The sequence below is a fragment of the Globicephala melas genome, chromosome 3 (genome assembly GCF_963455315.2).
Source record: "Globicephala melas chromosome 3, mGloMel1.2, whole genome shotgun sequence".
NCBI classification, from domain to species: domain Eukaryota; kingdom Metazoa; phylum Chordata; class Mammalia; order Artiodactyla; family Delphinidae; genus Globicephala; species Globicephala melas.
Genome location: NC_083316.1, coordinates 159,907,844 through 159,934,997, shown reverse-complemented (window position 1 = coordinate 159,934,997; position 27,154 = coordinate 159,907,844). Strand labels below are relative to the sequence as shown.

General features: G+C 60.6%; 3 protein-coding genes across 15 annotated transcripts; 1 reads left to right on the top strand and 2 right to left on the bottom strand.

Annotated features, from left to right (window-relative positions):
* Positions 1-1,059: 1,059 nt before the first annotated feature.
* TMEM59L (transmembrane protein 59 like) lies at positions 1,060-6,054 on the bottom strand. Of its 3 annotated transcripts, none has more exons than XM_030880069.2 (8): positions 5,806-6,054; positions 4,736-4,895; positions 4,541-4,650; positions 3,248-3,313; positions 2,574-2,676; positions 2,151-2,268; positions 1,931-2,048; positions 1,060-1,685 (listed from the first exon to the last, which is right to left on the bottom strand). In XM_030880069.2, exons 1-8 carry the CDS (start codon positions 5,965-5,967, stop codon positions 1,557-1,559), a joined length of 966 nt encoding a protein of 321 aa, XP_030735929.1. In that variant the 5' UTR covers positions 5,968-6,054; the 3' UTR covers positions 1,060-1,556. The 3 variants fall into 3 exon arrangements, with proteins under 3 accessions (XP_030735929.1, XP_030735928.1, XP_060152902.1); XM_030880068.2 differs by having other exon boundaries at positions 3,248-3,400; positions 5,806-6,052; XM_060296919.2 differs by lacking the exon at positions 3,248-3,313.
* A 6,321-nt stretch (positions 6,055-12,375) lies between these two features.
* On the top strand, positions 12,376-24,599 carry CRLF1 (cytokine receptor like factor 1). 5 transcript variants are annotated; one of them, XM_030880067.2, is made up of 9 exons: positions 12,376-12,488; positions 17,091-17,372; positions 17,709-17,838; positions 18,006-18,175; positions 19,192-19,349; positions 19,484-19,652; positions 21,576-21,763; positions 21,877-21,919; positions 22,418-24,599. In XM_030880067.2, the coding sequence occupies exons 1-9, from the start codon at positions 12,377-12,379 to the stop codon at positions 22,429-22,431; spliced, it is 1,266 nt and encodes a 421-aa protein (XP_030735927.1). In that variant the 5' UTR covers position 12,376; the 3' UTR covers positions 22,432-24,599. The 5 variants fall into 5 exon arrangements, with proteins under 5 accessions (XP_030735927.1, XP_030735926.1, XP_060152899.1 ...); XM_030880066.2 differs by having other exon boundaries at positions 21,872-21,919; XM_060296916.1 differs by having other exon boundaries at positions 19,132-19,349.
* On the bottom strand, positions 23,003-27,116 carry REX1BD (required for excision 1-B domain containing). Of its 7 annotated transcripts, none has more exons than XR_009563540.2 (5): positions 25,595-26,455; positions 25,418-25,500; positions 24,902-25,130; positions 23,790-23,939; positions 23,003-23,236 (listed from the first exon to the last, which is right to left on the bottom strand). XR_009563540.2 is itself a non-coding variant. In XM_030880075.3 (5 exons), exons 1-5 carry the CDS (start codon positions 25,694-25,696, stop codon positions 23,164-23,166), a joined length of 552 nt encoding a protein of 183 aa, XP_030735935.1. In that variant the 5' UTR covers positions 25,697-26,450; the 3' UTR covers positions 23,003-23,163. The 7 variants fall into 7 exon arrangements, 6 of the variants coding, with proteins under 6 accessions (XP_030735935.1, XP_030735938.1, XP_030735937.1 ...); XM_030880075.3 differs by having other exon boundaries at positions 23,863-23,939; positions 25,607-26,450; XM_030880078.3 differs by having other exon boundaries at positions 23,863-23,939; positions 24,902-25,106; positions 25,607-26,440.
* Positions 27,117-27,154: the final 38 nt, after the last annotated feature.

Here is a 27,154-nt window from a genome sequence, read left to right as displayed (position 1 = left end):
AAGGCACAGCAGGGTTGGGTAACGAACATGGGGTGGTGCAGCACACAGGATGGGCAACAGTGGGGAGCTGTTAACACGCCCAGGCTGAAGGCTCATTTGGTGGAGTTGTGGCATTGGGTTGGAGGATGCAGGGAGAGAAACAGGGAGAGAAACTCCCAACTTCTCACTCCTCCTTCCTTCCACCTCCTGCTGGTGGCCCCCCGGCTGACTCTAGCAGAGGCTGAGGGCCCAAGTGAATCAACCTCCCAGGACACCGGGCGGGGTGAAGGGTGGTGGGGCAGATCATCAGCCCCACTCAGCTCTCTCTAACTCACCTTCCCCCAACCAGTCACTCATCACCCACAGGCCTCCATCAGACCTTGGAAATCTGTGCCACATTGACCACCATGTCCCTCATCCCAAACTCTTCCCAGGAGATGCGGCCCCCACCAGCCAAGAATCTCTGGTTGCCAGCAACAGAAACAACTCTAGCCTACTTAACCAAAAGATTTACTGGGAGGATCTTGGGGAGTCTGCAGAATGGACAGGAAGGATGGAGTGCCATGGCTGTGGCCTCATCAGGGTGGGCTGTTCCTGTCCTACAAGACTCCTCTTGAATGCAAAGTGCGGGAAAGAACGCCAAGTCTGGACCTCTTGAGTAAGGAAGGGGAGAGAACCTGTGGACAGGACCCTGAGACTGCCCCCAACGGGGCAGAGCTCCATCCCAAAAAGAAAGGCGGATGGAAGCCAGGTGGTGACAAAATTAACAAATGTCCTCTTCAAGATGTGACCTGTCCATTTCACAGGAGCCACGTGGAGGCCCAGGACCCACCTGGGCCAGGCAGGTGGCCCAAGCCGCTTATCCAGAGTCACCCCTAGTTAGGAATGTGATGTGCGCTGGGTAGCAGAGGGGCTGTCCTTCCAGGTGTCAGCTGGTTCTCATCACTCAAGCCACGGGGAGTTCCCGAAGTTCACCTCCCGCATCTCAGAAAGGGCCTGGTGGGCAGAGGTCATGGCCACGTTCAGGCCAGTCCCCAAGAGACAGGTGGAAAGACCAACAGAAGCAGGCTCAGTCAAAAATGGGTTTTGTATCATGGTTTATTCCTCCCGACCACCATGCTGCAACTCCCAGCATGGCGCTACCCACCACCTCCCCTCTTGGGGGTGGGGGGCCTCCTCTCACGAGGCTACATCTCCGGTGGTGGGGTGGGGAGAAAGGGGGAAGCCCTGGAACGAAGCGGCTCCCCTGTGACCTCAGCCCCCCAGAGGGGAGAAAGGAGGAAGGACGAAGGCAGCACAGAACTGGCGTTGAAATACTCAAGAAGCTACACGATAGAAGACAAAAGTAACACGCTCTGGGGAAGCGGGGTGTGGAGGAACCAAGGTCAGATCCCGCCCCCCAGGAGGGGCAGGGCAACCCCAGGATGGGGGGGGAAGGGGGAGGGGAGAGGGGTGGGACTGGGAAGAGAAGAAGAATTTGGGGAGAGGAGGAGCCCAAGGACCGTCCCACCCTGACCCGGACTCCTAGGCAACGGGCAAGTGAGACCCAAGGAGCTCCTGAACTTGGCAATGGAGGCCTACAGCTTGGTCAGGTCCAGCTTCAGCTTGTAGGGCGGGGGATTATCTGCAAAGGCGTGCGACGGGGAAGGGTACAGGGGCCAGTCTGGCTCTACCATAAAGCCCTTGTGCTGCTCCAGAGACAGGGGCTGCAGGAGGAGGAAGAGGGAGCGAGGGCTATGAGTCCCCAACCTGGCAAGGCTCCTTCCCACCCCTGACCTGAGGTTGCCCCTACTAAGGGTGGGAGTTGTTTCCCCCATTTCATAAGGGAGTGAAGAAACTTGCCTAATGTCACGCAGCAAGTCAGGGGTCCCTGCCTCCATGGGAGAGGGGGCAGCCCTATCCAGACGAGGGAGCAGTTCTCCTCCCACCCCTGCCTGTGGGCCCCGCCCACCTGGAACTTGAGGTGCTGGCCGGGTGCGGTCACCAGGGTGGAACAGCTCAGCCACAGCATCACCAGCACGGAAAGAAAGAGGCAGCAGGCCAGGATCCAGCGAGGAAGCCCGGATCGCCTGCCCCACCCCGCAGGCACGCTCAGTGGCCCTAGTTGGGCCAGATAGTCACTCCCCTCTGGCCCCACCCCCCTCCACCATCCCCAAGGTTCTGCAACCCACCGGGACATGCAACTGAGGAAGTCGTTGTCCTGCAGCTCATCGGACTCCACCTTGGCCTTGCTGCTGGTCTTGACTCGAATCTTGGCCTTCCTTACCTTGTCCAAGGGGCCTACAGGGTCTGAGAGAATAGGTCACCTCTCAGCAGCCTCCAGGCCTTCGCCAAGAGGCGACAGCAGCCATGGAGAACAGAAAGGAGGCCAGGACCTGGGGCAATGGGGCATGGGGTCCTGGAATAAATCAGAACCCTGAAAGATGGACCACGGACCCCTGGGAGATGCACCATGGAACCCAGGGAGATGGACCAAGGAACCCCAGGAGCTGAGAGATGGAAATCCCAATCCTCAAAGGTTCATTTGTCAGGAGAACCCCTTGTGACAGTGGAGCCACCTGTGGAAGGAACACGGGTCTAGGCTTGGACCTTACCAACATGCACCTCCAAGGCCTCAGGGTGGGATCCCCGCCAGGTCACCTCCACTCGCTGCAGACGGGCCCCCTCGTGCCCCAGGCTCTCTACCACAGGCTGGGTCTGGGCCAGGAACAATACAGCACAGAGAAGCCCTTTAGAAAGGCACCATCTTGGCCCTAGGAGGCATCTCTCTGTGCCCCCTGTAGGTTACATTGTCCCAAGCCCAGCTGGCACCTAGTTCCCCTGGGGACAGAGAGGACACCCTCTATGGAGCTGTGAGCTGTGATACCAGGGATGCTGTTCCCTGCTAATATGGGGCCCTGATTTGTCTTGCTCCTAAAGTAGGGATGTGATCCAAGGCATGCCAGTAGAATCACAGGGATTGGCTGAGAGGTTATCACATGACTGAACCAGGGCCAATCAGCTCAGTTAAAACCTCAGAGAGGTTGTCATCTAGAGCCTCAGGCATCCACCCTGCTGTGCGGAGGGATGTGCTTGCCTGAGAATAAAGCCACCAAAAAGGACAGCAGAGTCCAGCAGTGGAGTGAGACACTGAACCCCTGGATCCAGCTGTGCCTGAAGCTTGTCTCCTGTGGACTTTGCATCCCATGAGCCAAGAACCAACTCATCCCACCTTCTTAGCCTGACCACCCAACCACTACTCTAGTGCGGCCCCTGCCAGAGCCCTCACCTGGAACACCACCACCTTCCCATTGTCAGTCTGCAGGTAGTATGTCCAGGTGGAGGAGACGAAGCCCTGCGCCGAGTTGACAAGGTCATTGCAGAGGGTGGAAAACAAGTCCAGGAGCGAGAGGGCCCCACTTGGAGCTTCCAGAACTTTTCTCTGCCAGGGGGAGGCCCAAGGCACAGAAATGTCACCAATGTAGGGCATTAACCAGTGGGAGGGCAGCTGGGAGAATTGATTGTGATCAAAATTCACTAAGTGGTTTGAGGCAACAGGGCTTCATACAATGAACACAGACCTCAGCACTGTATTTGGCTGACTGTGTGCCCTTGGGAAAGTGGATTGCCCTCTCCGAGCCCTGAAATGGGGATGATTCTCTTCCCTCGTGGGGTTGCTATGAGATTTCAACTAGACAATGGTACAAGTGCCTAACATGTAGTAGCTACTATTATTAAAAATATCACCATCATTGTTCTTATTTTGACAGCATCAGGAGAGAACTCAGAATAGGAAGAAATGATAGTGCACTGTGCTTTTATGAACAGTGAAAGCCTGGAAGGGGTGGAGGAAAATGAGTGAAGAGGGAAAAGGCTTTCTGGGGAATCCCAGCCCATGCGTTTCTGGCTGTGATGAAGGATTTCCTGTGCCTCAGCTTCCCCTGATGCAGCGTTTTCTAGACTCTCTCACAGACTATGATAGGTGAGCAGTTATTATTTCTCCCTGGAGTGGGGGGAGGGGTACTACCTGTGTGCCTGGGAGGCTGCTCCCTGCACCTCCGTTCTGAGCCACCCCAGATGAGAGTGGCCACTTGTTCCTCACGAGGAACGTGATTAGACCAGTAGCTGGCATGTAGGTGGTCAGTAGTCAGCTCTTGTGGCACTGAAGATGAGGGAGGTGAGGGGTGGTCACAAGCCCTAGTGGCACTGGCTTTAAATCCCACCTCTGCACAGCCCTGTGTGACCTTGGCCAGTTGCTCTGTGGGCATGAAATGAGGATGACACTGTCTCAGGTGCCTCCGGGTGGCCCAAGGAATTGAGGACAGGCTGAGGTCAGGCCTGGACCAGGACAAACGCTTGCTAAGTAATGTAAACGGTGGCTGTTTTGGCGGCAGCAGGGGAGGGGAGGGGGAGAAGTCACAGAGATGATAATTGAGTCTTGGGATGTGAAATGGCTTAATCAAGGACACTCAGTAGGCCCCGAATGGAATGGAGAGCTTCAGAGACGCTGGATGTGAGTGCAGATTTGGGGGGTAGAGGAGAGGGGGGATGGGCCTGGGGCCACAGGTGGGAGGGCGCCCACCTTCTGCTCCAGCTCAGGCTCGGCTTCGGGCTCCGGCTCTGGATTCTGGCTCCAGCAGCCCTCGCTGCAGGCCTGCTGCTCTGTCTCCTTCACGTAGGCCTCCACACAGGCTGCAAGAGGCAGGAGAGGGTGACTGGGGGCACAGCCCTTCCCAGGCCACCTCTCCCCACCCTGGCCCACCCATCCAGCCCTTACCGGCTTCACACTCAGCCTGTGTGGCATTGGGCTTGGAACTCCTGGCCACGAATCGGCAGATGGAGAAGAGGCGGCAGCCTCGCTCACAAGCACTGATCAGGACGGCCCTATTATGCGCATTCGCTTTCCGGGACTCAGTGGGGTCCTCCTCCAACTCCTCCTGGAAGCGAAGATGTGGGGTTCAGGCCAGGGGAGGGGCAGGAGGAGGGCAGCGCTGGAAGCCCTCATGTGAGGAGGTAGAAGATTTGATCCCCCCCAGACCTTCTAAGGAGTTTGGGATGAAGTTGGGGAGGAGGCCAAGCATATTAACAGGGGCTCTTAGCTCTGATGAGGAGAGAGGGAGAGGGGGCTTGAGAAAGAATAAACAACGGAGGTTGCTGGGTTTGGGTAATGGCTGGAAAACTGGGGAAGATCGAGGGAAATGGTCCCCCCCCAAGGCTCCAGGGAGGAGGGCTTCTCAGGCCTGAAGAAGGAGGGGGGGCTCAGAGGAGGTTTTGTCACCCTTCAGGCCTGGGAAAATTGGGATCCGACTGGGGGGGCATGAGGATAGGAGTGGGGGCTGGTAGCTCTGAGGGGGGGAGGAGGAGGATGTGGAAGCTGCTAGGGTAGAGGGGGAGGAGAAGGGGACTGTCAGGCCTGAGGAAAGTGGGGGTTGGACGCCCCAAGGGTCCTTGCGCAGCAGTGTGGAGCCAGAACCCTCTAGGTAGCATCGGGAGCCCCAGTCTCCTCCCTGCCTCAGGCTTGGAGAGACTCCAGCAACACCGAATTCATCGGAAGGACCCACATCCCTAAACCCTCCCCCATCAGAGGGACCCCACGGCCCCTCCCCTGCGGGAGGAACATCCCCATCCTCATCGGAGGGACCCCCGACCCCTGAGCTCACCACCATCGAAGGAACGCCAGCCCTTCCCCCACCAGAGGGACCACCCCCATTGGAGAGCCCCCTTCCCTGACCCCTTCCCCCTCCGAGGAACCCTTGTCTCCCACTCCGAATGGGGGGAATCGCATCCTCAACCCATCCCCCATTGGAGAGATCTCTGGTCCTCCCGCTGGCGCCGCATGCGCTTCACCTGAGCGGGCTGCGGATTAGGGTAGCGGTCTCGGCACCGCAGCTGGCAGCTCTGCGTGTCCCCGAGCTGCAGGGCGAAGGGGTCGCGGGCAGGCGGCGCGGGGGTGGCGGGCGGAGGCTGCAGCAGCAGCAACAGGAGCGGCATCAGGGCGACCGAAGCCATGGCCAGGCCGGGCGCAAGGAGCGCGGGGGACGCCGGCTCCTGGCAGGCGCGGAGGATGCGGCGGCGGCGGCGGGGACCGGTTAGCTGACGTCACCCGAGCGAGGCAGCCTGGGAAGGGGGGGTGGGGGATGCGGAGAACTGGCGGGGGAGCGGCGCTGCGGCACCGTGAGGGTGCGGGCAGGGCGAGGCAGGTGGATCGTGGCCCCCGCCGTCTGTCCCATCTCGGGGGTGCCATGACACCTCCCTAGTATCCACGCACGAGGGATCTCAGCCGTCGCTAGGGGCCAAAAGGAAACAAATAGTGTGGTAGGATGGGGGAGAGATCTATTCTCCAGGGAATCAAGGAAGGCCTCCCGGATAGGCAACGTTGGAGCTGGCCACGCGAGGAGGCCGAAGGAACAGCGAGGGCCCTGAGGAGGGGATGAGCTTGTTGGAAAAGGAAGTAGGAGGGCGGTGGTCGTGGCTGGAACCCAGCCAGAGAGTGGAGATGGAGGGTCGTGAGTGTCGCAGAGCTGTGTTAGAGAAGGCCTTCTGAAGGTCTGTGTCATCATCTACTTTGGTACCCAAGTCAGAGATCCGGTAACGTGTGCAGTTTGCCTCCTTTAGGAAGCCCTCCCAGACCCTCCAGGGCTCCCCCAGCCTCTCCTCCCTCTGACCCAGCCCTGATCTACAAACCTTGGGGATCTGGTCCCTGCTCTCCCAGACTAGGGGCCCCTCGGCCTGGGGCTGAGAGGGAGGCGGCACAGAGATGTTGATAGGGGCGATGGGGTGCTGCTAAAATTTCTAATTCTCATGGGAAAACTTGGGACAAGCAGGAACATTTCTGACTTCCATCGCACTCCAAGGTGACAAGAGCGTAGCCCCATGAATCTTGGGTTAGGAGGTCCCCCTAGCTTCCTCTCCGGCAGGCATGGGAGTGAGGGCTCCCCTCTAAGCCTGAGACCTTGCAAAAATGACACCCTCCCTCTCTCTGGCGTGCCCCGCGCAGGTGTCTGCCGCCTGCGCATCTTCCATCCACCCTCTGCCTCAGCAGACAGGGCACAGGGCGGCAGCCACTCGGGGTCGGCGTGTCAGAGGGCGCCGTAGGTTCCGGCCGAGGAGGAGGGGACTGAGGGGGTGATGGCTGGCAAGCCCCCTCCCCCGGCCGGCCGCCGCCTTTTCATCTCCGCGCCTCGACCAGCCCCCCACATGGCTTAATCAGGCGCGGCTGTGCCTGGCGGACCCTGAACATCTGGATCCCCGCGCGGCCCTCCCCCGTCCCGCCCCTCCCGGGCTAGGCTGCCGCGACCCTGCGGCTAGGGCCTCCAGCCTGCGGTTTGCGCGAGAGCCAGGGAACCCCGCATCTAACCCACCGCGCGCCAGGCCTGCGCCTTGGGAAACAGCCATTGGTTATGACCAATACTGTTCCCCGTTTCACAGGTTGGGAAACCTAGTCCCCAGGACCCCTCCGCAGAGCCAGGTTTCAAGCCCACACATGTCAATTCCAGAGCCCAGCGCGCTGAAGCCGTCCACAATTACTGTTCTTCATTCATTCCAAACAAAACACTTCCCAAGTATTTTCTTGTAACAACCTATAAGGAAGAACTGGCAGCGTTGTCCAAGTTACAGCTGAGGAAATTGAGGATCAGGGTGGCAAAGAGGGTCGGCCCGGGTGACAAGCGAGGGAAGCCAAGGGAGGTGGGCAGACCCCTGCCAAGACTAGGAGGTGGGGAGTCAGGGGAATCGGGCTTAAGAGGCGTCTCTTAAACCACAACAGGAAGGAAGGAGACCCGCGCCTTTTTAAAAGCGGAAGGGGAAACTGAGGCTGGAGGAGTTGGGACGCTGGCCTAGGTCGCTGGAGAGGAGTGAGAGGGTTTGATTGCCTCCCACTCACCCCCTTTTCCGCTGCAAGAGGCCGCCTGGGGCGGGAGCGGAAGGAGGACTTGACCCCGGCCCCCCAGGTGAGCCCCCGCGCCCCTCCTGCCGTTCCCGAGGGAGCAGGTCCAGGTGAGGGGCAGGCGGGCCGGCGGGCGGCCGGGGTCGGGTTTCAGGAAATCCGCCGACATTCCTTCGGGGCTTAAGAGGGAAAGTTGACTCGGCACCGCCCCTCGCCCCCCCCCACTTCCTACCCCCCGGGGCGGCAGTTGGTGGGGGGGGGCGGGGGGAGGGCGCTGCGGCCGGCCTGGGCGTGAATCAGAGGCGGGCCGGGAGTCCGGGAAGCGGCAGCCGAGGTCAGGGCGGGCATCGGACAAGCGCCCTTTATCCCTTGCCGCCCTCGCCACGACCCTGCTGACCCCCACCCCCAAGCCGGGTACAGCCTGGGGAGCGGGCACGGCTCCCTGGCGCCGGCGGCTTGCAGACAGTGGGTGGGGGGAGGGGAAGGGACACAACTGTCACCCCCAACATAGCTGGTGCCTCCTGGAACCCAGACGTCCTAGGTTCTCCAGGGTGCGGAGAGGCAGGGAACCCAGGCCTCCGAGGCCCGGTAAACACTGGCCCTGACCTAGACACAGGCAGCTCTTCACTCCTGAGATCTCACCTCCAATGCCTATGGGGGCTGGATTTTTTTAAGTATAGACTGCACAAAGCTTGGGACCCAGGCAACCCAGCTCCCCAGGCTGAACCTCCAGGGTGGAAATGATAAAGCCCCGCCTTCTCTGGCACACATGTCCTGAACCTAGGTTCTGCTGTCCCAAGCCCACGTCCAGGCGAGCCCCTCACTGTCCCTGCTTCCTGGGCACACTGGCCTGGAACACAAGGCAGCTAATCCCATACTGAGGGGTCTCAACATGGGAGAGGCAGCTCTGTGCCCTCCTCACTCCCAATGGGACCCTGAAGGGGCTGTTACTACTGCCTCTCCCTGGGGCCCCCTCAGTGCCCTGGAATTATGCAGGGAGCTGGGCTGGAGGCTCTCCCCCAAGGTAATCCTTAGGTGCAAAGACTGAGGAGCCCCTCCCTCATGTGGGGCCCTCCCTCCATCTGCCACCTCAGTACATTCCCAGCCACCTTCAAGGACTTGGGTCAATATTTGTCAGAAGTTCCATCAACGCTCATTCCCCTTCCTGCACAAAGAGGTGGTGGGACTGATGAGGAAGGGGTTAAGCCACCTGGAGAACCAAGGGCAGGGAAGGGTGCACCTAGAGGCCAAATCACTTTCCTCAAAGTCAAAGGTTTGAGGTAAAGGTCACCCAGAGGGCAGAGGGTATGCTCCAAGGAGGGGCTGGGTGAACAACCCATACCCTTCTACAGGTAAGGATCAGAGAGGGGTGGCTACCAGGTTGGGTCACACAGCAAGTCCAGGGCCTGGCTGGGATCCCAGACAGCATGATTCACTGGGACTGAACTTTCTTGCTACTCTGAGGCACTGAGAATTCTCCATCCTTTCATTTTGCAAATGTTCACTGAGCTCTTCTCCTGTGGCCCTCACTGGGCCCAGCATGAGGTCCTAATGGCTCTCAGGGTGCTCACAGTCTGAAGAAAATATCTCAAGAGAAAGATGATGTTCGAAAAACTGTGTTACAAAGATAATTTAAAAAGGAGAAGGGGATGGAGGGTGCCTGGGAAGGTTGGGGGACCCCTCCGAGAATACTTGACCTGTGACCTGACGGAAGAGAAGGTGCTAACTGGGGGGAGATCTGGGGGAACTGCATTCCTGCAGGGGGAAAAGCAAATGTACAAAGACCCCCTGATAATAAACAAGCCTATGTGTTTGGGAGAAACGGGTGCAGCAGCTGGAGTGGAGTGAGGGAGAGGAAGAGAGAAAATGAGAAGAGAGGAGAAAAGGAGGGGAGAGAGGGTGGCAGGGCAAAAAAGACCTGCTTTGCTTCTTGTAAAAACTCCTTCTGGGGCTTCCCTGGTGGCGCAGTGGTTGAGAGTCCGCCTGCCGATGCAGGGGACACGGGTTCATGCCCCAATCCAGGAAGATCCCACATGCCGCGGAGCCGCTGGGCCCGTGAGCCATGGCCGCTAAGCCTGCGCGTCTGGAGCCTGTGCTCCGCAACGGGAGAGACCACAACAGTGAGAGGCCCGCGTACCGCAAAAAGAAAGAAAGAAAGAAAGAAAAAGCTCCTTCTGCCTGCTGTACAGACGAGGGCAAGAGGATTTACCCAGGAAGCCTAGGAGGAGGCTGGGCGGCATCCCAGACGGAGATGGTGGGGCCTGGAGCCGGATGGGGTGGAGGAAAGGGGTCCGAATCTCAGAATGGGGATGTGTTTTGGAATCAGCCAACAGGATTTGCTGATGGATTGGACGTAGGGGATGAGCGAAGGAGAGAGCTGTCACGCGCACCTCCAGGTCTCTGGCCCGAGCATCTGGGTGGATGGGGGAGCCTTTTCCCGAGACTGGGGAATGACTGGGGAGGAGCAGAGACTGGGGAGGAAAATAATCAAGATTTTGCTCCAGAAGCCTGAAGTCCTCCAGGAGGGAGTCAAACGTTGCAGGACAGAGGTTGTGGGGGAGGGGGTGGTATATATCCTGGAAACACAATTCCAGCCAAGAACTGCCACCTCCACTTAACTCTCTGGACCACCTGGCAGGTGGGACTATGGCCCCATTTTTCAGAGGTGACAAACTGAGGCTCCAAAAGAATGTGCCCCCGGTGCCAGACACTATGCTAAGTGTCTAGACCGTGGAGCCTTCTGCTACGTTGCAACTTCCCACAGAAACCCTTAGGCTGGCTAGGAGTCACCCACTGCGCTGAGGAGGAAACTGAGGCAGAGAGGCCTGGTGTGCCCCAGTAAACGACAGTGCAGTATGCCAGGGCTTTACTCTCTCCTTCACAAACCCATCCAGCGTCCAGATGGGGGACTAGAGGGGCGCACCCCGGACTCCATCCTTTAATCCTCTTTTCTGACAGTCTGAGGTCTGAGTTGGGGACCCAAGTAGCAGGGGTGGAGGGCAGCCGTGAGCAAACGAGATGGGAACTCCTGAGCCCTCCTCAGACACTTTTACCTGCTTGGCTCGTTAGGGACCAAGACGGAGGGTCCAGATCTCTAAGGGAACCCCTGGAAAGGGGAGTTAGAGCCCTTCCCCTCTGAGGGCACGCGGCTGGGGGCAGGGCTGCGACTCTAACAGCCCGGCTGAAGGCGGCCCCGGAACTCTCATTTCAGGCTCCCCCTCCACCGGGGCCTTGGAGGTCAGGAGCCCTTTTATCGTGGGCGCCCGAATTGGGTGGGGACTAAGAGTAGGGGGGTGAGGCGCCCGGGCCTGGAGGGGTCCCGAAACCCAAGCAGTGGCCAAAAATAATAACACGGAGAAGGATCCCTACGCAAAAAAAAAGAAGACAAACTATGCGTCGCTCGGGGCAGCCGGCGTTACCTGGAGTCGGCGGGCGGCGGCCGCCCGAGCGATTAGTCACTGCGTGGCGCACCCCACCCGCGGGCCGCTGAGCGGATTTTTCGGTGGGGAGGGTGTCAGCGAGTCGGGGGGCGCCTCCTTACCGCTCTCCTCCTGGGAATCTGTCCTGCCCCGCAAACGGGACCCGCGCAAGCCCCCGTCCCCTTTCCCACGGGGGCCCATTTCTCCCAGCCTCCCCACGCGGGAACTGCCTACTGAGGCCCCCGGGTGCCCCCAAAGAACCTCAGCTTGGTGCCGCTCGAGGGGGACAGCTGAGCCAGGGTAAGGTCCAGGGAGGCTGTGCCTTGCGGCTTTTTCTCCGTCTTCCCTCCAGCAAAGCCTGGGGCCGAGGCTTCGCGCGCTGGAGGACCAGAAGAGGCGGGATGAAGTGGGAGGGGGAGCGCTGGGCCAAAACCGGTGGGACCCGCGCGCCGATGGCGTGGGGCGGGAGGGAGGGCGACTTTTAGGCCCCTGGGGAGGAAGGGGGGCTGGAGATGGGAGCAGGCGGGGCTCAGGGACCGCTCAGTGGGGGGCGGGGCCAGAGTTCGGGTGGGGGCCGAGACAGAGGATGGGGGGAAGGAGCGGGCGAGGGCTGGGGGCCTCAGGGGACGCCGAAGGGGCACATGGCTGAGAGCAGGGTGCAGGGAAGTGGGCGAGGGTATGGAAACCCCACTGGGGGCTCCAGGTCCCAGATTCGGGGTAGGGAGCCTGGAGCTCGCGGGGTTGGAAAAGGAGGTCCCAGGTCGGTAAGGGTAGAGTGGGGGGTTTGGGGCCGCGGGAAAGGGCGCGTGCGGTGCGCGGCGGGGCGGAGGCCGGACGGGTGGGGCCCGCGGTGCCCGCGGGCTGGCGGGCGTTGGGGAGGCCGGTGCGGGGCCCGCCGCTCGCCCCCCCCCGGGGGCCGGGCCGGGGGCGGGGCCGGGCGGGGCCAGCGGCGCATTAGCGCCTTGTCAATTCGGTTGCTCAGACTTGCTCTGGCCTCCGCGCCCGCGCTCAGCGACGTGCGGGCTACTTGGCCCGCGCCCCGCCTGCGCCCCGAGTCCCTCGCCGCCGCCGCTGCAGCCGCCGCCCGCCGCGCGCCCCCGGCAGCGCCGGCCCCATGCCCGCCGGCCGCCCGGGCCCCGCCGCCCAATCCGCGCGGCGGCCGCCGCCGCTGCTGCCCCTACTGCTGCTCTGCGTCCTCGGGGCGCCGCAAGCGGGATCAGGAGCCGGTGAGTAGCCGGCGCCGTGCTCCCCTCTTCCCGCCTGGGCCGAGAGCGTGCGCCCCGGGGGCAGCCGCGGGGGGAGGGGGCGCGGGCGCCACCTGGACGGCCCGGGAACAAAGGAAGGCGCCCCCGGCGCGGCCCTCGGGGCATCCTCACCTGTGGGGCGCACGGCGCCGAAGTCCCCTGGCCCGAGGGTCCGGCTTCCGCTGCCGAGGCCTTTTTACCTGGGCTCTCCTCTGGAGGACGCCCGAGTCGGCCCAGGGGGGTCGAGGGGCCGCGCGGCCTGGGACCCTCTGCACTCCAGGACGCGGTGGGCGCACGCGATAGCGTCTGCTGACTCGGAGACGCGGGGACCGCGGGTCACCGCTCTTGGGCGGCGGCGCACGCGGTAGGCGCGCTGGGTGCCGGCCCTGAGCGGGGCCCCCCCGGGTGGAGGGATGAGCCCCGTGAGGAAGGCGGGGCGGGAGGGGGCCGCTCTGGCCGCCTGGCGCGCGGCCCGGGGTCCCCGGGGACGCGCCTCTCCGCGGGCCGGCGCCGCCGCCCTCCCCCTGCGGGACCCCGCGCGCGGGGGTCCATGGAGTCCTCTCCACTGGCGGCGCTCAGAACTGTTCCCGGCCACGCTGCGCCGGGCTAGGAGAATCTAGCGAGAGAAATCTTTGTGAGAGAGTGGGTGAAAGTGAGAGGGAGCGGGCCCAGGGAGTCCGGGCACCGCAGGCCCAGCCGTTGTGGGGGGGAGCAGCCACCGGGAGCCCACAGCCCCCGCAGGCCGAGACCCCCGCCCTGCTGGGAGCGCCTGGCCTCCGGTACTCTCCGGTCCCCCACCCAATGCACACCCCCGCCAGGACACGGTCTCCACATCCAGACCCACTCTGGGACACACCCAGAGACACACAAAGACTCACACTGGCTTGTGGCCCGTCACCCTCGCCCTCAGATGTGCACACACTGCATCCCAGATGCACATTCGCACACCATCGGGGCGCACACACACATTCCATCCCTGACACACACACATTCATGGTCACACTCTTTCCGAGGGAGAGGCAACACAGGGCACGCACGCAGGCACAACCTGCCCTGGATGTTCGCAGTCACTCCACACACCCCATCCAGGCACACAAGTCGACCCGGGTCGGCAAACACTGCACCCCAGGTGGGCCTACATTGCGCAGAGCGGTTTGCAGGCTCCCTGCGGTGCTCTTTCAGAAAGAGCAGGGTCCGGTGTCCTGGAGGTACTTGCTGAAAGCCTAACATGCCCAAGGCTCCTGGGCAGATGAGGGGCTGTCCCAGGCCCTTCTGGGCTTCCTGATAGCTCTGCCAGGCAGTGGGCAGCACCTGTGATGCCACCTTTAGTGGCAGGCTTTGTTTCCCAGCCAGCAGAGCAGCAGGCAAAGGTGGTCGTGGTGGAAGGATTGTTGTGCGTGTGTTTTTTCCTTTAAGGGGGAAGAAATTAAAGATTCTCACACCTCGGCAATATGTTTCTACTTACGGTGTGGTGTGTCTTAGCACCTGACCAGCAGGCGGGTGGGTCGTAAAGCGTCTGCAGGTACCAGCGGGACAGGAGATGGGGACCCCGGATGGAGGCCACCCTCCTGCCTTGCTTGCAGAGAATCTCACACTTTTCCCTTTTAAAACACATGGTGTTCCTTTTTAATAACGGCAGTGGCTCCAGATTGGGAAGGGGGAGAGAAAAGACTTTTAAAGGCCCCAGCTCTGCGGGAAAGGCGGGGAGGCAGGGAGCAGGGGAGGGGGGCTGTCCAAAAGCCTAGCCCAGGGATCTGCTTAAGGGAGCCTTCTAGGAAGCCCCCCAAACCAGGCCAAGGGCCCTCCCAACCTCAGTGGGCTGTCCCCAGCTGCTTTGCCTGGGCTGGAATGTGTGCATCCTGGTCCCAAATGCCTTGGCCCATTGTTTGGGGAGGCCTGGAGGGAGTGCACCAGCCAGCCAGGGACCCCAGAGCTGGGAGGGGCCCTAATTCCAACAGTTGCTAGGCACTGCAGTGTGCTGGGCCCTCTGGACATGGTGAGCTCATCTCATTCATCTCCCCAGCAGGTAGAACGTATTTTCCTCCCATTTTACGGAGGAGGAAACTGAGAACAGGGGATGGGAAGCCAATTGCCCAGGTGCCCCAGCCGAGATGGGCACCCACATCCCAGGAGGAGAAGGTCTCCCTGTGACCTTTCCTGCTGGAGCTTGGGGTGCGGGACTGGCCTGTCCAGGCCCGCCTGGCCTTGCCCTCTTGCCCTGTCCCCCGCCCAGCCCTGGGAGGGCAGCTGCAGCTGCTGGCAGGCAGGCCACACCAGCCCAGGCCAGGCTGGTGTGGCAGAGGGGCAGTGCCACAGCCAGCCAGGACCCCCCTGAGAGCCCCCTTCCTGGCCTGGCCGTGGGGGTGAGTGGGGGACAGGAGGGCTGTGACCCACCCCTGGCAGTTTGAGAATGGGCCTGGGGTCCGGGCAGGCCTGGCCGTGCCTCCCACCCTGCTGGGGGGGGGGCCCAGGCAGGAAGCGGTGGGTGGGCCGGGGCAGAGACGCTGGCACGCCCGAGTTCATGCTGAAGGAATTCCGAATTAGCGGGCGGCTGGCTGCCTGGGACCTCCGGGGCGGCCCCCTGGCCCCCCGCCCCCCAGCCGCCCCCGCCTCCTCGGCTCTGGCCGGCACAGCCGGCTCCTTCGCACGGACGCTGAGACCTCCGGCGAGCCCTGGGCCAAGCCCCAAACGCAACTGCGATCCCAGGCTCCAACAAGACATGGCCCTCAAGCCAAGTTTGCCCCGGAAAATCGTCAGGGCTGGCCCCGGGAACTGTGTCCACCCCATCTCGCCCATTTGGGGCAGTGAGAGCCAGCACAGGGCAGCCGCTGGCATTTAGGGGCCTCCCAGGGAAACCAGGATCACCCTGTCCTTGGCTGCCAGGGAAGCTGGGCTGCCCCTGCCTCTCTGCCCCCCTGCAGTCCCTTCTTACAGCTGCCCGGTGATCCTTTTAAAATATAAATCCCTCCCTTGCTCAGAAGCCTGGAATAACTCCTCCCTGCAGGTCTGGCCCCCTGCTAACCTCCCAGACCTCATTTCCTACCACCCCTGCCCCCCCAGTATCTTTGCACTTGCCGCTCCCACTGCCTAGACACTCTCTTTTGTATATTTTCATGGCTACTTCTTTCACTTTATTCACATCTCAGCTCAAATGCCACCTCCCCAGACAGGCCTCTTGGGCCATTTAGCTGCCACCCCTGATTCGTGCTTTATTTTCTCCCTTACTTGTTCTCCTAGACATTTATTTGTTCTTTTTCTTACTGCTCCCTTGGATTCAAGGCCCAAAAGGGCATGAATTTTGGGTATCTTGGTCACCATTGTGCCCTCAGGTCCTGGCACACTGTAGGTGCTCCTTGAATGAATGAATGAACGAATGAGTGAATGAGTCCTCACTACTACTCTGGGTGGAGGGAGAGGCCCCTTCCCAAAGTCTCAGAGAAGTAAAAGAACTGAGTTAACCTCCAGAGTGACCTGGGGGCATTCGAACCCAGCTCAGCCTGGCTTAAAGATCCCACAAGGTTGTCCTTAAGACAATATTTTCACTCTTCTCAAACAATCTCATGTGGCTGATACCATGATGCCTACTTCCCAGGTGGGGAGACTGAGACTCAGAGGGGCATCAGGGGCTTGAACTGTGCATCCCCTCCCCCTCTTCTGTGCCTTGGTTTCCCCTCGGATAAAAACAGCTCTCTCTTAAGTTCTGATCTTTGGACTAGAAGGCTTCTCCAGTGGAAGGCAGGAGGAAAGGCATCAACCACGGCACCCCAGAGGCCCCTGTGCCCAGCACCCAATTCACACACAACCCAGTTTAGGAAGTCACTTCCCATCTGATCTTCCCAATGGCCCTGAGGACCGTGAGTTTTCTTGTTCCCATTTTGCAGATTAGGAAAACTGAACCGAGGGAAAGCATGATGATGGCAAGTCCCTTTGGATGGGGGTGGGGAGCCTAGAGCTTGCCACGATCACTTTCAATTCCAGCGGCAGCGCAGAGACTGACAAATATAGGTTTAAATAGTGTGCCCTTCTTCTATTTGGTGACCTTAGGCAAAGGACTCGATCTCTCAGAGCCTTGTTTTTTTTTTTCATCCATAAAATGAGCAGGATTCTAGTAGGGGTCAGGGCACCCCTTTTTAGAAGTGCCTTCCTCCCCACAGAGACACATGTGTGAGGTTCTGGGGGTAGAAGAGAAAGAACACACAATCTGTTACTTCTAATTGTCAAAAATAAAATGAAAAAAAAAAAGCAGAGTGTGGTGGTTGTCAGAAGTATGTGCAAAGCAAGAGGTACTTGGATCTGAGTGAGGTTTGTAACCACTCAGAAAGCCCTGAGCAAGTCAGTGAGGAAGTGCTTTGGGAGGACCTGAGTTGTGGAATCAGACAGTCCTGAGGCTGAATCTTGGCTTTACCACCAACCTTGGGTTTGTCACTTGACCTAATAGAGCCTCAGTTTCCTTCTCTGTAAAATGGGGACAATCATATAAAGCTCCTTTGCAGGACTACCGTGAGTCTTGGAGGACCTAGGATGGTGGGGGATGCTCAGGGCAGCTCCATCCCAGGCCTGACAGGTGCTCCTCTCTGACCCCAGACACGGCTGTGATCAGTCCCCAGGACCCCACGCTCCTCATCGGCTCCTCCCTGCAGGCCACGTGCTCAGTGCACGGGGACCCACCAGGGGCCACCGCCGAGGGCCTCTACTGGACCCTCAACGGGCACCGCCTGCCCCCTGAGCTGTCCCGAATGCTCAACGCCTCCACTCTAGCCCTTGCCCTGGCCAACCTCAACGGATCCAGGCAGCAGTCGGGGGACAACCTCGTGTGCCATGCCCGTGACGGCAGCATCCTTGCCGGCTCCTGCCTCTATGTTGGCCGTAAGTGGGCCCCCAGGACACCTAGGGGTAGCTCTTGGGGGCAACATCTCCCTCTGGAGAGGGGCATGAATCATGGGTCCTCTGGTCTGGGGCTGAACAATGGGTATACTGGCATAAGTTGAGAGGTACAGGCCACTAGGGTGGGAATGAGAACCTGGAGACCACCCCCCCACAAGACCATCCTCAAGAGAGCCACGCAGGCGGTCCTGCCAACATCTGCTCTGTCCATCCTCCTTCCGCTCCAAGGTGGGGGCCCCAGCTGGCAGCCAGCAACTCCCCCTTCCACCTGTCCACGGCCCATCCAGACCCTCAGCCCCTGCACCCCCCCTTCCCCAGTTCCCCCAGAGAAACCCTTCAACATCAGCTGTTGGTCCAAGAACATGAAGGACCTGACATGCCGCTGGACGCCGGGGGCCCACGGGGAAACCTTCCTCCACACCAACTACTCCCTCAAGTACAAGCTGAGGTTGGTGGTGGCCCTCGGGTGACATGTGTTCCAACCTGGCTGTGTGGCCTTGGCCAAGCCTTTCCTCTCGGAGCTCTGGTGTCCTCTCTGCACTCCGGGGCTGCTGGGGGGAGGTTTGGGGGCCCAAAGGGACCCTCACATGTCCTCCTCCCCTCCTGCCCCTGCAGGTGGTATGGGCAGGACAACACATGTGAGGAATACCACACGGTGGGACCTCACTCTTGCCACATCCCCAAGGACCTGGCTCTCTTCACACCCTATGAGATCTGGGTGGAGGCCACCAACCGGCTGGGCTCGGCCCGCTCTGATGTGCTGACACTGGACATCCTGGATGTGGGTGAGCCCTACCCCCGCTGCAAGGCCAGCCTGGCCCACCTGGGATCCACCCCCTCCCCCTCGGCCCCCACCAGCCCAGCCACACTGCAGCTCAGCTGAGGTCTGCACTGCTGGTTGGGTTGGGGAGAAGCTAGGCATCCACCCGTCCGTCCCCAGCCCCCTGAAGCAGCCAGGATACCCCTACTCTGTGGAGAACACCTGGCCTGGCTGCCTCCCCCTCGACAGCCCAGGTGTGCTGAGAGGGGCCCCCCGGGGAGCTGGGAGGGGGGCGCCCAGGTCTGGAGGCGCCCCAGGAAGCAGCAGCCTGTAGCTGGGGGGGGGCGTGCAGGCGGGAGGCAGGAAATGGATGATCTGCGAGCAGAATTGGGCCTAATCTAATTAGGGTGTTTCTCAGCCCCAAGCAGGCCTGTGCCTTAACCCTTTCGGCCCCTCACCAAGGCCTCAGGGGAAGAGGTCAGCCCTCCCTGCTGCCCAAAGGGCTCCCAGAAGGTTCCTCAGAAGTGTTGCAGTGACTCCGTCCTCCTGCTTCCCACTTTGCTTCCTTAAGTCCTGAAGCTGCAGTGGGCATGTTCTAAGCCTCAGTTGTCCCTTTGCACCGAGCAAAGCCGTCACGTTGAGGACCTTTGTGAAGTTGGAAAGAGCAGGAGGTGGTCAGTGGAGGGGTCGGGGGAGCTTCCCAGGAGTCTGGCAGCCCGAGGGCTCCCTGGTCTCCTGGGCATAATAATAATAATATCATCATGCAGGCAGTGTCTGCTTTTTACATAGTTCCCTGAAGATAGGATTATGTTTCTCCTGTCACAGATAATAATGGTGATAACAGCTAACATTAATTGAGTGCTTCTAGGTGCTGAGTGTTTCCTGAATATTATCTAATGTAATCCACCCGTCCTGAAGGGGGGAGAGGGGAGAACGGAGGCAGGTGCCATCTAAGCCACGTTCCCTGGTATTTGGACCCAGACAGGGACCAGCCAGGTCCAAAGAGAGCCCGGTGCCTAAGCCCCGCCCCGCCCCCCCTAGTGACCACCGACCCCCCGCCAGAAGTGCACGTGAGCCGCGTAGGGGGCCTGGAGGACCAGCTGAGCGTGCGCTGGGTTTCACCGCCTGCCCTCAAGGACTTCCTCTTCCAAGCCAAGTACCAGATCCGCTACCGAGTGGAGGACAGCGTGGATTGGAAGGTGCCCGCACCCACCCCCCAGTTCCGCTCCTCCCTCCTCCTCTCGCCCCTCCCCACCCCAAGCTGCCCCTGCCTCTGACCCTGCCCTTGCCGCCCAGGTGGCGGACGACCTCTGACCCTGCGCTTTCTGCCCAGGTGGTGGACGACGTGAGCAACCAGACCTCCTGCCGCCTGGCGGGCCTTAAGCCAGGCACCGTCTACTTCGTGCAAGTGCGCTGCAACCCCTTTGGCATCTATGGCTCCAAGAAGGCAGGGATCTGGAGCGAATGGAGCCACCCCACGGCTGCCTCCACCCCCCGAAGTGGTGAGCACCCCAACAGGGCTGGGTGGTCCTGGGACCAGCCCCAAACCAGTCTGGGCCTCTGTTTCCTTGTTTCCTTCAAGAGAGCAGAGGTCTCAAACTCTTGGCCCCAGGGGCCAATTGTGGCCCTTGGATCTATTTTCTTGGCCTGTCATTTGGGAAAAAAAAGTTTGACCTACTGGCAGACTTTTAAAAACAATAAGTTTGAACACAAATATCCTAGATTCCCTAGAAAAATTGTCTAGAAAATGTAATAGGACACAGCCAGAGTTACTCCACAGCCCCCATCAGCAGAGGCTGCCCCTTAAGTCAGGGCCTTTACTCTTTCAGTTGCGCCATCCCCACCTGGCCTGTTTCACCCACATGTACCCCTTCCCCAGCCCCTAAGGGCAAGTAAGTTTGAGACCCCTGCTTCTAAGACGATGGGCTGCCAACTCTCCCTATGACCGGCTTTGATTTCCCCTTCTGTTAAAGGTAGCGGGATGGGATGATCAGGGGCTGGGTCTGATTTCCTTTGCGGTCGGGCCGTGGCGGGGGGGGGGGGGCGTATCTAAGCCCATGGACCTCCCTTCTCTCCTTTGTGAAATGGTATGAAATCTTATTTGGTACGTCTGGCCTCAGCTTCCCTATCTGGAAAGTGGGGATGATAATCATGCCTGCCTCAGGCTACTGTGAGGGTTAGATGAGAGATAACCCATGGAAAGTGCTCTCATGGTGGGTGCCACCCAAGCGTTTGCAAGTGATAGTTACTGAGACTCCCATCCCCTGCTCCCCCAGTGGTTTCACCTAAGGGAGAGCCCCTTTTCTGAGATGAGGACACCAAGGCCCCAAGGTCACACAGGGATCTGAACTCAGTTCCCTTGAAGTCCTGGCTCATGCTCCTGGGGTGATGGGGAAACCAAGGCCCAGAGAGGATCCCAGAGTCAGGGAGTGGCAGAGCAGGGCTCCAGCCAGTTCCCCAGACCCCATCCCGGGCCCCTCCAGGTTCGGCGGTGGGCGGGAACTAGCACAGCTGGGAGGGGCCTGGGCCTTGGCCCCTGCTCGTGCCCAGCACCTGTGATTCTTGCACGTGAGCCAGCAGGCGGCTGTGTCCGCTGGGGAGGCTGGGGAGGCCAGGGGAAGCCGGCAGGGGCGGTGGGGGCCGGGGCTGTGCCAGGGCCTGTCAGCGGGTCCCCAGCGTTATTTATGACGTGAGGCCGATGTCCTTATCCGCCAGCCTGCTCAGGGCTGGCTGCGGCCAGCGACTGGACCGACAGGCCGGCCTCCCAGCTGGCCCTCCTGGCCCACTCCCCATCCAACAGGCTGTACTCTCAGGCCTGTCCTGGGGGCTTGCCCCTCCCCCTCAGAGCCACCTCGAATTCTCTGTCTCCCTTCATCTCTCTGTCACTCACTCTCTTTCCCTGTTTCCATCTTTCTGCCTTTCTTGGTTTCTGCGTCCCTACACCCCCAGTGTCTCTGTCCCTCCCTGCTCTGGCTCTCCATCTCTCGAGCCTCTGCATCTCCTTGGCTGTCTCTCATTGCTTTCTCTCTCCCTCTATCTGTCTCTCCTTGCCTCCATCGCTCAGTCTCTGTCTCTCTCTCTCCAGCTCTTTCTCATCAGCGTCTCTTCCTTCCTCTGCCCCCTGCTCTGTCTGCTTCTCATCCCTTTGGCCCTGGCCTCTCTCTCCTCCCCCCGCCCCCTTCCACTCACACCTGGCTCAGGCCACGGGAATCGGGTTCCTAGAGGGGATGTGGAGGAGGAGCCCCTTCCTTCCCCTGCCCCCTATCTCCTTGGGGGCGCAGCTGGGCTGCAGTGCAGGGCTGGGCCGTGGGGAGGATCGGGTCCCGTAGAAACAGGGTGGGAGGTGCCCTAAGGGAACATCCCTCTCCTGCCCGCGCGCGCCCTCTGCCGGGCGCGCCCTGACCCTGCCTCTCCGCCCCCATTAGAGCGCCCGGGCCCGGGCGGCGGGGCGTGCGAGCCGCGGGGCGGCGAGCCGAGCTCGGGGCCGGTGCGGCGCGAGCTCAAGCAGTTTCTGGGCTGGCTCAAGAAGCACGCGTACTGCTCGAACCTCAGCTTCCGCCTCTATGACCAGTGGCGAGCCTGGATGCAGAAGTCACATAAGACCCGCAACCAGGTAGGAAGGAGGGACGCCCGGGCGAGAGGTGGAGGGGTGGGGCCAGGGGGGTAAACGGGCTGGGGAGGTAGGTCCTCAGCCCTCAGACACTGCCTCCTTCCTTCCAAGCACAGGACGAGGGGATCCTGTCCTCGGGCAGACGGGGCGCGGCGAGAGGTAAGGGGGGCCCAGGTGGGTGGGCAGGCAGGGAGACAAGGGCCCCTCCTGGTGGCCGTAGGCCACGGGACCTCCACCCTCAGCCCTAGTTACTGAGGTGCAATCCCTTCCTCCATCTCTCTTATCAGCATTTACGTTAACACCTCCTGTGTGCCTGCCCCTGTAGCCCTTAGTCTAGTAAGAGCATCCAGACCCCTTTAAAATGTCCAGAGGGGAATGTCATCCTCAGGGATGAATGCACATAACCACCCGGTAGCATTATATGAGCGCCTACTGCATACCGGCCCCGTGCCAAGTACATTACCTGCAGGACACCCCATGGAATAGATATTACTTTTCAGAGGGGAAAACCGGTGCCTAGAGAGGGGCAATAGCCTACCCAAGGTCACCCAGCTGAAAGTGGTGGGACCAGGACCTGAAATGGGGCCTCCTCATTTGCTCTGTGCTCCTGGCCCCTCCCAGGCTCCTTGCTAAGCCTGGCTTCCCCTCTGCCTGCAGGTCCTGCCAGATAAGCTCTAGAGGCTGGGGCTGCCCTCCCTGCTGCATGGAGACCCAGGGGCCACCCCCAGACTGGGGGCCACCTCTGTACCCTCACCTCAGGGTGCCCCAGCCCTCTCGGCAGCAGCTGGGGTGAGCACTCTGAGCTCCGAGGGCCACAGCAGCTCTGGCCTCCACGTGAGGTGCACCCCAGTGCGGGGAATGTGTGTGAGGGGGGCTGAGCTTCCCAGAACGCCTGCCAGGGCTGGGGGTGAAAAAGGGTCATTACTCCTCCCTACCCAGGACCACTCCAAAGAGTCTTTTTAAATAAACAAACTATTTAGGTGCCCTGACTGTGAAGGTGAGTTTGGGGCTAGAGTGGCCTAGGGTGGGGGCTGACGAGGAATCCTGATGACCCTTTGGGATGGGAATCTTGACCTCCCAGAATCTAACTCTCTCCATGATCTGAAATATCTGGTTTCAAACTCCTTGGAGAGTGTGATTCAAAACACCAGAGTTTTTACACTCATGGAGTGGGGGAATCTTGCACCTGCCACCCCTGGCTTTGTGGGATCCCACCGCAGCACAGAGAGACAGTGGAGCAGCTGCAGACGAAAGGTTCTTTAGGTTCTTTATTATGAGAGGTGAGGCGAACTTGAAGAGGGTCAGTGGTCCGGTGGGGCATGACCCCAGCCAGCTGGCAGTCAGGGCAGAGCGCTGTACACCCCATTTCCCATCTCCTCTGGCTTGTCCCTGGGGAGCCACCATCACTCGGCAGATTCTGCATCAAACCTGAGATCCTGGAGAACCTCACTGATCGCTTCCATGGTTTTAATTACCCTACAAGAGTGGATGGGAACTATAAATAAAATCCAGATGGGGCGAATTAGCCGCCGCTGCGCAGCTCCGAAGGGGCTGTAGCCAGCCCCGGGCCCTCTTGCCTGCCGCCAAACCTCCAGGCAGCGCTAGCAGCCAGAAGGACCATTTAGGTGCCTGGGAGGATGGGTGGTCCCACGGGTCCCGAGTGGCAAGAGAAAAGGCCATCTTGGGTGGGTGTGTGCCATCAGGAAGGTGTGCAGGGTGACTGTGGCACATGTCTAGTGGGTGTGCACACGTGTGCGCTTGGGGGGCCAAAGGAAGGAACGTGCAGGCGTGTGCCTGGTGGGGCCTGGGCGACCATGTCCAAGCTCGGAGTTGAGCCATGTGAGCAGGATTGGTGTGTATGAGGTGCGCAGCTGTGTCCTGGGAATGCACAGCGAGTCTGGTGTGAAACTGCATAGCCTGTGTGCTGAGGGAATGTGTGTAGTACATCTAGGAGTCACCAAGTGAGTACTCTGGCGTGCACACCCTAAGGGTCGTGTGCAGATCTGCCCTTGCCAGCCCTGGGGCGCACCTGGCTGGGGGTGGGTGCCCAAGGGTGCATGTGCAAATCTAGCATGGTCAGCCCACTGGGAGGCGGTGCTCACTTCATCTTCAGCTGGTGCATCTGCAGGTTGTCCTGCCCAGTCAGCTCTGGCGTCCCCATCAGCTGCAGCAGGGCCACCTAGTTGGGGAATAGGCAGCAAGGAGGATGTCACAACTGGCAGAGGCCACCCCCTGCCCTCCCACATAGTAGGGAGGAAGAGACACTGAAGCACCGGGAAAGGCAGCGCAAGGGTGGGGCCACAGCAGGCGCGAGTCTCAAGGGGCGGTACTTCGCGCAGAAGGAATCTAGGATTACGTTTAGGGGGGCTCCTGAGGAGAGGGGCCGAGTGGGCGGGCCCTAGAATCAGTGCAGAGCGCAACATGGGCATGACCTCATGTAGGCGGGGAAGGGGAACAGTGGTGCAATCTCAGGCAGGGATAGGTGGGCGGGGGCGGGGGTGGGGTGGGGTGGTTGGGTTGTGAGGGTTGTGAAGTAGGCGGAATCTCAGGGACCAGCCGGGGAGTTACAATCCCTAGACTGGGATTGGGTCTCTAAAGCAGCGTGGCCTGGGAATCCCAGCGTAGAGTGTGATGTGGGCGTGGCTTCACGTGGAGTTGGCCTGGGAATGGTAGTGTATCTTGGTCAGGATTGGCTGTAGAGGCAGAGTAGGCTGGGCCTTGGATCCCTAGCGGGAGGAACAGAACCTAGGCTGGGATCGAGGGTGTACCCGGAAGGGGACCTGGCCTGGAAATCCAAGGCCCCCAATCAGCAGGGAGTTGAGTACCTGTCCTGGGGCATTGGGACAAGCCGGGGGGGGTGGGGATAGGAGCATTGTAGGGTCGGGGTCTGGGATAGAGTGGGCGTGTCCTGGGACTAAAGATCTGGATGAAAAGTGGGGGCGGACTAGGGGGCTAACCCTGAGACTCTCCAGTGAACTTAGTGGATGACTGAGGTGGGGCAGGAAGAGGGGGTGCTGGGGCGCCAGGGGCGGGGTTCGAGGGAACGGAATCTGGTCCCTCCCCCAAGGGGTGCACAGTGGGCCATGGCCCGAGAGACAAGCCGAGGAGTAGGGGGGATACATGGAGGGGGCGGGACCTAACCGTGGCCAGGCGCGTCTCCTCCAGCTGCTGCAGCCTGCGCACGTGGCTCGCGAGCAGCGGCTGCGCTCGGGGTCCGGCTAGCTCGGCCTCCACCGCCAGCACCTCCCGCGAGGCGGCGGCGAAGGCCTGGGTCACCTCGTGTACTGTGCTCCGGTAGCGCGGAAAGTCGTAGGGCGGGCCGCTGCTCAGGTACTGTCGGTGGCCTCTGCAGCAGGCGGGGATCCTGAGGCTACGGCCCCGGCTCTCAGGCCCTGCACCCGCATCGACCACCTGAAAGCCCTCCAAGTGTCCCCTAAACCCCAGAGTGTGGAGGACGTTCTGACTCCCGCAGGGTAACCCGAAACGGGCCCACTCCCGCGCACGCGGAAGGGAGCGATCTGGTCTCCCCGCAAATCCCGCCCCACCTCTGACACCGCGGCCCCGTGGGGACCCAGTTCCTCCCCCGAGGCACGCTCATCCCCGGAGCGGGCTGTGGGCTGTGGGCTGACCCCTCCCCTCCCCTATGCCCTCACTTACTCCTCCAGCCGGCGGAAGGCCTGCGCGCGCTCAGCCTGCAACTGGTGGATGCGCTGCACCAGCGCCCGTATCGCGGCATCTTTCTACGGGGCGAGGGGCACGGCTAGGGTATGAAGCCGGCGCCCCCGCGCCTGCACCGCCCGCCCTGCGCCTGTTCCCGCTCGGGCTCGAGCTCACCCAGGGCCACACCAGCTGCTCGCGCTCCGGGGCTCCAGTGGCTCCTGCATCACCGGGCACCGCGGGGACAGCGGACTCTGCCGCGGCCTCAGTGATGATCATGACTACGCAGCTCTGGTCCCACCCGGGAGCAGGTTGCTCCGCTGCGCCTGGCGCCCCCTGCAGGCCCGGAGGCCTCTGGAGCCAGCTTGTGGCGACCAGCTAACCTGGAGACCCCGGGGGAAGAATGGGGAGCGAAGACTGGGGGCTTCTCAGGCCTGACACCCTCCACCCACCTCCACCCCTGTGCTTGTTCCCGACTGGCGCCTGCCTTAACGTTTTCGACCTTAAATGTACGGTTCTGTATACAGCAAGGCTGTCCTTCGGCTTGTTTCTATGCAGCTATGTCAAAACCCGACTTCAGGGCTTCCCTGGTGGCGCAGTGGTTGAGAGTCCGCCTGCCGATGCAGGGAACACGGGTTCGTGCCCCGGTCCGGGAAGATCCCACATGCCGCAGAGCGGCTGGGCCCGTGAGCCATGGCCGCCGAGCCTGCGCGTCCGGAGCCTGTGCTCCGCAACAGAAGAGGCCACAACACTGAGAGGCCCGCGTGGAGGGAAAAAAAACAAAAACAAAACCCGACTTCACTTCCTCACATCCCATCCCCACTAATATAAAGAAAATTGAATCCAAGAAGTGATAGCCATCATCTAATGCCACAAGGTTGTGACAAGAGTGGGATTTGAACGCAGGTTCTGACACTGGAGAATTCCAAGTCACTGGCACCCACAGGTTCTGTGTGAACTGCTTTGAAGAGGGGGGCCTGTGCAAAAGGCCCTAAGGTGGGAGTCAGTGCAGGGCTGAGGTCAGGGGTGGGGGGTGGGGGGTGGGAGGGTTCCTATTAAGTACAGAGAAGACCTGGGAGCTGGACATACACTGCCTAGTTTGAGCTTCAGGAAGCCTCCTCCTCCAGGAGTGGACACAGGGTAGACCAGAAAGATGGTGGTGGCCTGGCCTTAGGGAAGAGGGGGCAACTGACAAAAATGAAACTCAACTGAGGCCTGAAGTGAGAGCCTTTAGCTGGTACTCCAGGTCTCAGCTGTTCTCAAGCATCACTGTCTAGGCCTGGGTTGTCACCTACAGGAAGCCCCAATCACCCCAAGACAAATAAAAGCATGGCGTTGTCAGGGCACTACAAGCCCTCACCTGACAGACATCAGTCTTGGGTGGGACTCAGGAGCTCCTAAAGGTCAGTCAAAATTGAGAACAGGTATTTTACGCTAGGTGGGGTGTTCCTTCCTACCCCGCCATCCACCTACACCCAAACACCTCCAGGCCCCAGATGTGAGGGTTGTTAATGTGCCTGACCAGGTCCCACCAGTCCCTAGGCTGAGGTTTTTATTCCCATATTACAGATGACAAAATCCAGATGGTTGGGCTCACTAGGCTATGTGGCAGAGAGCCAGGAGTGAGACTTGCCTGTGCTGTGGTTATGACAACTTTAGACATGAAGGGCCGAGACCATGGTCAACTTTACAGGTAAGACAACTGGAACCCAGGACAAAGGACCCCCAAGAGCTATG

What these genes read in the sequence shown, in the direction of transcription:
- TMEM59L (XM_030880068.2), bottom strand. Translation starts at nt 5,967, where the DNA reads ATGGCTTCGGTCGCCCTGATGCCGCTCCTGTTGCTGCTGCTGCAGCCT. An exon ending in GGCCTTGGAGGTGCATGTTG is followed by an intron (nt 2,269 to 2,573) that starts GTAAGGTCCAAG and finishes CTATTCTCTCAG; the next exon opens with ACCCTGTAGGCCCCTTGGAC. An exon ending in GCCAGCACCTCAAGTTCCAG is followed by an intron (nt 1,686 to 1,930) that starts GTGGGCGGGGCC and finishes CTCCTCCTGCAG; the next exon opens with CCCCTGTCTCTGGAGCAGCA.
- CRLF1 (XM_060296915.1), top strand. Translation starts at nt 12,377, where the DNA reads ATGCCCGCCGGCCGCCCGGGCCCCGCCGCCCAATCCGCGCGGCGGCCG. An exon ending in TCCCTCAAGTACAAGCTGAG is followed by an intron (nt 17,839 to 18,005) that starts GTTGGTGGTGGC and finishes CTGCCCCTGCAG; the next exon opens with GTGGTATGGGCAGGACAACA. An exon ending in CAGACGGGGCGCGGCGAGAG is followed by an intron (nt 21,920 to 22,417) that starts GTAAGGGGGGCC and finishes CTCTGCCTGCAG; the next exon opens with GTCCTGCCAGATAAGCTCTA.
- REX1BD (XM_030880074.3), bottom strand. Translation starts at nt 25,696, where the DNA reads ATGATCATCACTGAGGCCGCGGCAGAGTCCGCTGTCCCCGCGGTGCCC. An exon ending in AGCAGCTGGTGTGGCCCTGG is followed by an intron (nt 25,501 to 25,594) that starts GTGAGCTCGAGC and finishes CTCGCCCCGTAG; the next exon opens with AAAGATGCCGCGATACGGGC. An exon ending in AGGAGACGCGCCTGGCCACG is followed by an intron (nt 23,940 to 24,901) that starts GTTAGGTCCCGC and finishes TTCCCCAACTAG; the next exon opens with GTGGCCCTGCTGCAGCTGAT.